At 36.3% G+C, this 10,623-nt stretch overlaps 1 protein-coding gene across 4 annotated transcripts in view; it reads right to left on the bottom strand.

Moving 5' to 3' along the window:
* LOC107737594 (laminin subunit beta-2-like) overlaps positions 1–10,623 on the bottom strand; it is a 44,187-nt gene that overhangs the window by 13,984 nt on the left and 19,580 nt on the right. For all 4 annotated transcript variants that reach the window (XM_016549146.1, XM_016549147.1, XM_016549149.1 and 1 more), the window contains 14 exons: positions 9,147–9,349; positions 8,640–8,760; positions 8,359–8,547; positions 8,102–8,281; positions 6,808–6,920; positions 6,198–6,277; positions 5,961–6,096; positions 4,983–5,141; positions 4,767–4,894; positions 4,047–4,176; positions 3,762–3,954; positions 3,520–3,663; positions 1,910–2,141; positions 1,556–1,719 (listed from right to left, as the gene is read on the bottom strand). In XM_016549146.1, the coding sequence (XP_016404632.1) occupies positions 1,556–1,719; positions 1,910–2,141; positions 3,520–3,663; positions 3,762–3,954; positions 4,047–4,176; positions 4,767–4,894; positions 4,983–5,141; positions 5,961–6,096; positions 6,198–6,277; positions 6,808–6,920; positions 8,102–8,281; positions 8,359–8,547; positions 8,640–8,760; positions 9,147–9,349 (2,172 nt within the window). The remainder of the gene's footprint in view (positions 1–1,555; positions 1,720–1,909; positions 2,142–3,519; positions 3,664–3,761; positions 3,955–4,046; positions 4,177–4,766; positions 4,895–4,982; positions 5,142–5,960; positions 6,097–6,197; positions 6,278–6,807; positions 6,921–8,101; positions 8,282–8,358; positions 8,548–8,639; positions 8,761–9,146; positions 9,350–10,623) is intronic.

Raw genomic sequence — 10,623 nt, 5'->3', positions numbered from 1 at the left:
CCTACACAGTGTTCATTGCTCCCTCCTCCCTGAGCAGGGGAAATCCGTTGAAGTTTACTTCACTTCGGAACATGGGCTGGAATTGGGAACCGCTGATGTAGCCTATTGTAGTAATGTTGTCTCTGGTATTCTGGTCTGTGAGCGTAAATGCGTTCAGGGGGCGTGGCTTTGGACGGCGATTGCAGGGAGGGTGGGACATCCGCTTTCAGTGCTATCAGGCTAAAGTTAGCATTTTCCAAGATCTCCTACTGCACCTTTAATTACTCACCCTCATGTCGTTCCAAACCCATAAGACCTTTGTTCATATCGGAACACAAATTAAGATATTTTTGATGAAATCCAAGAGCTTTCTGACCCTGCATAGACAGCAACGCAACTATCATGTTCACAGCCCAGAAAGGGTTTAGGGGCCCATATTAGGGATTTCCTGCACGTCATAAGCTATTACTTCTACGAGGCAGTTTTGGACTTTCTGAGCTAGAGCGTCCTCCAGCTTCGAGTATGATTGAAACGCTCCGTAATGTTCAGATCGTCTCGTTTTTGATATGAATAAATAGTCGGGTCATACATAGACTTCTTGTTTCTTTGGGTTTAAATCTAGATTTATTCACACTGGCCGTTGCTACATCTACATGAACACACTTGCCCGGAAAAAGTGCAAATGTTTTATTTTTGTATTTTACACCCATGTCCTTACTACCCTTCTGGGCCTTGAACATGTCAGTTGCGTTGCTGTCTATGCAGGGTCAGAACTCTCTCAGATTTCATCAAAAATATCTTAATTTGTGTTCTGAAGATGAACGAAGGTCTTGTGGGTTTGGACTGACATGAGGGTGAGTAATTAATGACAACATTTTTATTTTTGGGTGAACTATCCCTTTAAGACTCTGCATTTAAATAAACTGGACTTCCCAATGCTTAATATGAGAGAGAGAACACATTTTAAGTTATCGTTTAATTATTACTATTTAATTTCGCTCAGCTGGAAAGCTAAGCACTAGAAAAGCTTAGTTTTAAAAAACAACTACTAGCTACATTTAGTTAGTTACTCTCCAACACTGCTCAGTCACATATGACTGCACTTGGTGCAGTTTCACAGGGTTCTGCAAATGTACATGCAAGGAGTAAAGTGCATGAGCCATGCGCTAGGGAGGGACGGGACGGGACGGGTGATGGAGGTCGGGCAGCAGAGGTGGGGTGGGTCTCCATGGTTACTCACGCTTGAGGACTGCCCCTGCAGAGCGCTTTACAATCCCTGTGTCCAGTTGAGGAGGGGACAGGAGATAACACACATGATCACTGTACTGGCTTATCAGAGTGACAGTGGCCTTTATCTCTGATTATGGCATTTTCTGCATCCTATACAGATGCAGATGGACTCAGGGTGTTAAATAGCACTATAAAGCCCAATTCAAGCATTTATTAATTTGGGATGTCTACATTCTCCCGTTGCATGTATGCAAAAAATGCAACTGCACATGACCCAGACCTCATCTTAACTTAATTTGATTCCATCCATCTGTGGAAGGAAAGAAAATTCTGTGGTTAAAAATACCTGTATAACCCTGGTTGCAGTTGCAGACCACCTGTTGGTTGCGGTTGTCTTGGTAACAAGAGGCGGCATAGTGGCGTCCGCTGTTGGGGCCCTCAGGACAGGGGCAGGACCGACACAGACTCCCTAAACCAAGAGCCGGGTTTCCATAGTAACCATTAGCACACCTGTGACAAGAGGTATTTATTACATTAGCTCAGGTAGAGGACCATTCAAGAAAAATCAACCCTTTTCACTGTTTGCCGGTAAACTTTAAAAGATTCTCAAATATCTTTAAGTGTCCTCTAATGATAATAATTATCAGTTTAACTATACAGCTTAAAATGTCAAGAATGTCTGTCTTTTTGCCCCTTGTACCTGTCACATTTATCCCCGGCTGTATTGCTTCTGCAGTTGATACAGGCTCCAGTCCTTTGGTGGCACTCATCAGCATGTCCATTACATTCACATGGCCTGCAGTTTGGGAAGCCCCAGTGTCCAGCCTGACAACCATCACAGCGCTGACCAAATGCACCGGCCCGACATGGACACTGTCCTGAGTACTGGTCACAGAATCGGCTCTGCGAGCCCTCCAAACTACATTCACAAACTAAGGACAAAGACAGAAAGCAATTAATGACAGACAGACTGACAGACAGACAGACAGACAGACAGACAGACAGACAGACAGACAGAAAGAAAGAACAGAAACAAATGAAGGATAGAAAAGCAAGAAACAAAAAAACAAACAGAAATACAACAAAAAAACACGCAAAGAATAAAAAAGGAAAAATAAAAATAAATAAAAACTAGGAAACAAATAAAACAAATCAACAAACAAATAGAAACAAACAAAAAACAAACAATAAAGCAACATCAACAGTAAAAACAAAAAAGAAAGAAACAAGCAAAAACAAATTAAATGAAACAAAACAAAATAGAAAAAATAGAAAATAAAAAATAATTAACAAAAAGAAAACAACAAACAAAAAGAAATAAACAAATAAAAAACAAACAATAAAGCAACAGAATCCGTGTATCATTCGATCATTCGTTTTTTTATTTAATATTGAAAGTAGAAAAATGAGAAAACGGCTCCTTTTTCGTTTTTTTGTTTTTTTCCAAAAAATGAAAAACGAAAATTCATCTTAAATTTTGCCAAAATTGTTTAATTAAGAAATTAATTAATTAATTAATTTGTTTCAAAATAAATATTTAGACTCTGCCCTGGTATGAGTTGTGTCGAGCTATTCATTAGTCTGTTTGATGAGAAAAATATGAAAAAGATATTTAATTGATTTCTAAAGTGAGAGTGGTTATTAATCCGTACAACTGCAGCAGTGGAGGACTATTATTCTGCTGCGTGATACTGCAGAAGAACTGATGATGGCACGGTTTGATCTTCGGCTGACCAATCAGCAGAAAGGGGCGTTTAATTCCCGCCCACATGTAGAAATCGAATATTCAAGCTGTTTATTCATTTTTCCACCCATGAACGAAAAACGAAAATTTAAACTGAATTCTCATTTTTTGTTTTTTGGAAAAAAACAAAAAAACGAAAAAGGAGCCATTTTCTCATTTTTCTACTTTCATTATTAAATCAAAAAACGAATGATCGAATGATACACGGATTCAACAGCAACAGTAAAAACAAAAGAAATCAAACAAACAACAAAAGAAACAAACAAAAATTAAAAACAAAAAATTAAATAAAACAAATAAAACAAATATAAATATAAAAATAAATAATAATTTTTTTTTTTAAAAACAAGCATCATAAACAAAAGAAAAACAAACAAAAAAGAAAGAAAGAAACCAGGAAAAAAACACAGTAAAAGAAAGCAAAACAAACACAAACGGAAAAGAAAACAGAACAAAAAACAAATGAAAAGAAACAAAAAGGGGAAAAAATACAAAGAAGAACACACAAAGAGGAATTTTATCAAAATGTTACTAATGTACCACAGCAGGGAAAAGATTTGTCTTACGTTTGCATCCGGAAGGGCCAAAGCCGTAAGCTCCTGGTGCACATTTATCACAGCGCCGGCCTGATATGTTGGGCCTGCAGCGGCACTGACCCCCACGGACATCACACTCAGAGCTGAGCGAACCCTGAGGATCGCATTCACAAGCTGTGGGATCAATGTTCTTGTCTTAATAACAACATGAACAAGTGAACACAAACCCCTATATTCCCATCACAGACCCTACATTCTCTGCTGACACTCACGTAGCGCGCCGTCGTTAATGAGGGCAGACATGCTGGTGATGAGTTTAGCACAAACTTCACTCATTTGTGGACGGGACACACTCTTGGCAGTCTCGTGGCAGCGGTAACGCTCGTAGCTCTGCTTTCGTGCGATGGAGGCAGGGTCTCCTGCGGTAAACATCTCTAGAGAAGAGTAACGAGGGAGAAGGGCAATCTGGGGAGGTGAAGAGATGAAAGAACAAGTCAAAATTAGACAGAACATGAAGACTTCATAAGAGCTGAATAAAATCACAGATTGATGCTTACAGAGTCAACAAGTACAAAGGCATTAGTCGAGGTAATGATGCTGTTCCTGTCAGCATAACGGATGAACTCCACACGCAGTTTGTAACTCACTCCTTTCTCCAAACACACAGGCTGAGGAAGAACCACAAACCTGTAGCAGTGCATCAGAAGACAGGAAGACAGAAAGCAATAAATAAATAAATGAATGATTAAAGAAACAAAAAAGCAACAAACTGCAACAAAAACAAAAAACAACAAACAAAAAGCAACAATAAATACAAGAGAAAGTAAAACAAACAAAAACAAAGAAACAAATAAAACAAAAACATTGAAACCAAACAATAAATAAACCAAACAGCAACAATAAAAACAAAAGAAAAAAAATCAAACAAACGAAAAAGTACATGATTAAATCTGTGTTATAAGCAAAACTGAGAAGATTTTGGGATACAAAAGCGAAAAAATAAACATTAATTGGATTGGGGATAGTCCACCAAAAAATAAAGTGCATCAATTTCTCACCCTCATGACGTTACAAACTTGTATGACTTTATTTCTTGTTTGGAACAAAAAATTAAAAATAAAATAAAATAAAATAAAAGTAAAAATAAATAGATAGACAGACAGACGGATAGATAAATAGACAGACAGACAGACAGACGGATAGACGGATAGATAGATAGATAGATAGATAGATAGATGGACTGACCCTTAAAACATTTGTACATGTGTTTCACAGACCTGGCACCAGATGGGAGCGATACAGTTAGCAGATCATCTGCAGGGATGGTATTTCCACATGGACTGCTGGTAGGTATGGGGCCAGGTCTAATCACCATTACACGGACCTCCTCCCAGTCCCGTGGCATCTTTAAAAGCACATAAACGCACATGAGTACACCCATAACACACTACTCTGAGTAGCCTATGAAGCCATTAAGAAGACATGTAATCTACCTGAAGCTCATAGCGAAGGAGGATGTCATATTCCATAGAATATGGAATATTGTTAATGGCAAACTCCAACGTACCACCTTCAGGAGCCCGTGCAAACCCAGTGCCTGTCCACGAGACGGGACGGCCCGGCTGGTACTCTCTCTCCTCAAATGCAGAGCCCTATAAAATATACACAAATATAATCTTTAATCAAATCTAAAAATGAATATACATTTTTGACCAAATGTTGTACACACAATGTTGTATAAATTCACTTGTACTTTTAGTTTTTAGTGTTTTACATTTAATTTATTTAGACAAAATAGTGGAGAATTATTATTTATTTAACATTTTTATAGTATTTTTATATTTCTTTTTATTTTAATATTTAATAATATTAAATAATTATTGTATCGGCCCCAATAAATATTTGATCATAATATCTTTGGACGACATCTGTGTTTCTTTCCTTTTGACACTTGGCATGCACCTTTGATATTTTGAAACATCTTTGAAATATTTGTTCTGTTGCTTGATGAAGAAAGTTAACTGGTTAAATGGTTATGGAAGCCCACTTCTGCCACTGAATAAAAAATAAAAAAGGTAATTGCGACTTTTTATCTCACAATTCTCACATATTTTTCTCAGAACTGTAAGATATAAACTCGCAGTTCTAACTTTTTTTTCTCAGAATTGCGTGATATAAACTCGCTTTTGTGAGTTATAAAGTCAGTATTGCATGATATAAATTCAAAATTGCAAGATTTAAACTCATAATTCTGAGAAATAAAGTTGCAATTCTGCGAGATAAAGAAAGTTAGAATTGTAAGTTTGTATTACGCAATTTTGAGAAAAAAAAGTCTGAATTGTGAGATAAAAACTTGCAATTATCTTTTTTTATTTTCGGTTGCAGAAACGGGCGTCCATAGTTATCAGACAGAATACATGGGGCTAAAAACAAAGCAAATATCTTCCTGTTTGTCATATTTCTGCACTTACTTGACCCAGTTTGGCATTTTCAGCCTCGTATATGTAGTGGTCGAGGGCCATGAAGAAATAACTAGACTCCACTTGGTTACACTGGCGACCAATCATGTGACTCCGACAGTGACACTGGCCTGTTTCCATTGAGCATCTTCAGACGCAAAGCACATTATTTTTATTACAATTAAGTTTCACATTATTAATACAAAAACTGCCAACAGCCTGAATCCCCATAAACCAAAAAATACTGACTGGTTGTCTGTAGCTCCACCCACATCACAGTCACATCCTCTGCAGCCATTGGCGTCATGACTCAAGGCCCAGTGCTCAGGCTGTAGAAAATGCACATAAAACACAAATCAGTGTTATACATACTAATAAAAATGACACATAAGCCACAATATGACATTTAATATTCAGATTATTAACTACAAAATACTGAGTCAAAACCCTGGTAATTCCATGATACTTTGAAACCATGCAGTGCTAATCAATAACCATAAGCAAATACCATGACAAAAATAGTAAAGAATTACCATGGTACATATCCATAAAGTGAAGTGACATCACTCTACTACTAGAGGTATTTATTGCTTGTCTAATTTCAGGATGCAGCTCTTCCTTTCATTCCATTTTAAGCTGTGTGAAAACCTACACCATTCTCCATAAACCCTTGGGCTAAATGCAGACATACGGCTCTACTGTAGAGCAATCACTCTTAGTTCATGTTACCACAGTAGAGGGGATACAAGGTACCAGAAAGCATGCAATGCCAACTGATGACTGATAATTAAATGTTCTCAGAGAGGAATATGGGGAATAATAAGCTACAAAAAAGGCAAACTTTTTTTGCTTTACTTACCAGACATTGGTTGCAGCTGTGTCCAGTGACAAGGCGTTTGCAGAAGCAGTCTCCGCTAACAGGGTCACATTGAGAACTACCGGACACTGTACCCCTGGGGTCACATTTACATGCTAAAGTAGACCAGTGAAAGAAGGAGAGAATGATCGAGTATCAAGAGTAAAACATACCAGAAAATGTTCTTTAAAAAGACTGAGGTCTAAAAGTGCAGAGCTATTTAACTCCTTGCTAACTTGGACTAAAAACACTGTGCTCTGAAATGTCAAAGTGTCTGTTCAAAAATCTGGGGTCAGTAAGATTTTTTAAAGAATATAATACTTTAATTCAGTAAGGATGCATTAAATTGATCAAAAGTGACAGTAAAGACATTTGAAGATAAAAGATTTCTATTTCTAATATATTCTGATCTTTTTAAGTTTCAGTTCATCAAAGCATCCTGGAGAAAAATGTATTTTTGATCTTGATGAGCATAAAAAAACTTCTAAAACATTAAAGAAATCTTACAGACACCAAACTTTTGAATGGTTAGTTATATCTATGCTATTGTATCTTTTATTGTTCATTATAAATTTCCTCTATGTTTATATTTAATTACCCTCATTTGTTCAGATACCTTCAGCAGTCATTTAACGCTCACCTAAAGTTAATCTTTAAAAACACTAAAAATGTAATGATACTACGTAATGTAACTTTCAGCAAATCTCAAAATGAATATCCCATTCTTCATACTGTACATTATAATGTTATGACGCCAAAATTCACTTATCATTTAGGTGGCTGATTTTTTGTGCTTTATTTTCAATATATTTAGACAAAACGGTATCACCGTCAGCACCGTCTATCGCGGTGCCTACTGCAAGCCTACTGATAACCCATAAATAAAAAAAAAAGTTCTATGTTTTATATATAGGCTAAAGTGAGTTTGACATTGTATTTTGTTGTTGCATTCAAGACGCCAAATTGCCGCTAATTCGAAAGTGAAAGTAAAATGCGCATGGTGTTTTTAAGCTATTTAAAAGCGAAGGAAAACGAGGAAAAGAGGGTAAATTCAAACAAACTAAAAACAAACAATTGCTTTACGTCGAATTGCCGCTATTTGAAAGTGAAAGTAAAATGCGCACAACGCTTTTGCAAGCTATTTAAAAGTGAAGGAAAGCTAGGAAAAGAGGAAACGCCCCTGCCCCCTAATACCGGTGTTGTCACACGTCAATTAACCGGTGGGAAAATTCCATTACCGTCACAACCCTAGTTATCAGTGATAACATGTAAATAATTGGTATCAGCTTGCACTTACGTTGGCAGCCGCGAGGATCACTAGCACTGAGCCCAAAGAAACCAGGCTTGCATTTATCACAGCGTGCTCCTTCAACGTTGTCTTTACAGTGGCACTGCCCAGCGATCATGCCCAGAGAGGGGTCATCATGCCCATCACAAATGCCACCGTTCAGAGAACCATCTGGGTCACAGTCGCAGGCTAGCAGAGAGAACAGATATAAGCAATCATATACAGTATAATGCTTAAATGTATATGTTTAGTATCTAGCTCCTTACCCACGCAGACTCCAGGGTCTCTGATGTCTTTAGTTGGATCCTGATAATAAAAAGGTTTACAGGTCTCACAGTTGCGGCCCATGGTGTTGTGGAGACAGTTGTCACACACACCTCCACTGACGTTCCCCGTAGCCAGATACACTGCCATGTCAAAATGACACTCGTTGGAGTGACCGTTACAGTTGCATTCTGGGAAAAAGAGGAAAGTGTTAACCGTGACATAAGAGGTGTATGTCTCTATGCACTTTATGAGCTATACGATTATGGTCATTCATAATTACTTTTGCAGGCATTAGTGTTACGGCCCTCAGCTGGTCCCCAGGGCAAGTCATTATAGAAGTCATCACACTGTTCACAGTTCAGTCCTTTGGTGTTGTGTTTGCACACACACCTCCCATGTACCTAGAGATGGTCCATATTAAAATTACATACTGCTTTGTCTAAATAGACTAAATATAAATATATAAATAAAGCACTGCTAGTGGTGAATTTAAGCATTACTACATTTTAATGTACACTATGAAAAATGGATATTTATTTGGAGATTTGCTAAAGATTTCATTTAACAGTGTTAAATTATTAGTGTTTTAAAAAATTTACTTTAAGTGGTTGTTAAATGACAGCAAAGGTAATCTAAATGTAAAAATAGGGAAAATTAGCATGTTCAAATGAATATCTAATATTCAACAAAACCATTAGATCTAAAAAAAACTCCAGTATTGTCTGATATCTGATTTGGTAGCAATATATAATGCATACCCATAAGTTGCTACAGTTCAGTAACTCACCATGCCCTCAATGTCATCCCTGATGCCGTCAATAGGAGCACATTCGGAGGCGTGGCCATAGCAGAAGCAGTTGCCCCTGACAACCAGCTCATATATGGCATAGTAGTATTTCTCTTTGATCTCGGTCCGTGAGTCCAGCAGGTTATCACCCAGAGTGTGCAGCTTGGTGAGGTTCAGACGGAGATTAGTGATCTTCAGCTGGTCTGCAATATGAAGACATTGGGGTTAGTGGAGGACAGGGGACCATAAACCAAAGAGAAGGACACTAATGCCATTTTAGATGTGAGAATGGATGGAAAACAGCATAAAAGCTATAGAGATTAGCAGGCGTGCACTAGCTTTCAAAGGTTTGGTCTTTTGCATTATTATTATTTTATTTATTTATTTATTTTTATTTAAGAAAAAATGAATACTTTAATTTAGCATGGATGCATTAAATTGATCAAAAGTGACAGTAAAGACATTTATAATGTTTAGAAATTTCTATTTAAAAAAATGCTGTAGTTTAATATATTTCTATTTATCAAAGAATCCTAAAAAAAAATCATGTTTTCACCCTAGTGAAAAATAAATATACTAAAATGTATTTGAAATACATTTATTTCATGCTTAGTATACCACAAATACATTTAAATATTTATGTACTTAATAAAAGTACCGTGCAGTTGTACTTTTAGTATACTAAACTGGTATACTTGAAGTCTGCTAAATTGGAACAACTAATTTTGTACTTAATGCACTTTAATTGTGTGGAAGTAGTGCTGAAGTCCAACTGAAGATACACTGAAGTATATTTGATTGTGTTAAAGTAGTGTTAAAGTATACTATTGCAAGTATACTTCAGATTCACTTTAGATATCTTGCATTGAAAGACTGATATTATTCAAAGATCATACAATCCTCATCAATAGTGACATTTTAGGCTTGATATTAAGAAATGTGCATTGTGTGTAAGTAAAACTCCAAACTCCAAAGTTGAATTATAATTTTTATATCAGTAAGTCTCAAGCGATATGTCAGTAAATATGTTAATAGATTTGAACTATACTTATTATGAAATAAATGTATTTAAAAAAAATTACTTTTTTACTAGGGTAACATTGATCATAATAATGTTTCCTGAGCACCAAAAGCTTTGCCATCACAGGAATAAATTACATTTTAGAACATATTCAAATAGAAAACAGTTATTTTAAATTGTCATAATATTACTGTTTTACTATATTTCTATCAATAAATAAATGCAGCCTTGGCGAGCATAAGAGACTTTTAAAAACCTTAAAAAATCTTTCAGATGAATTATATTTACTGTCTGTAGTGTATTTACTGTCTACATAAAACTGTAATAAAATATATTCTTAAAACATCTTGTAGCCTTGAACAGGCCTGGCCCTGTTTAACAGAGGTATACAATTAACCACAGATTTTTGTTACAGCAAAAGTGCTTATATTTCCAGAATATGATGCCTAAATGACA

This window comes from Sinocyclocheilus rhinocerous, unplaced genomic scaffold, assembly GCF_001515625.1.
Source record: "Sinocyclocheilus rhinocerous isolate Xijiao unplaced genomic scaffold, SAMN03320098_v1.1 scaffold72, whole genome shotgun sequence".
In the NCBI taxonomy this organism is placed as follows: Eukaryota; Metazoa; Chordata; class Actinopteri; order Cypriniformes; family Cyprinidae; genus Sinocyclocheilus; species Sinocyclocheilus rhinocerous.
This window is presented reverse-complemented; position numbering and strand designations above follow the sequence as displayed.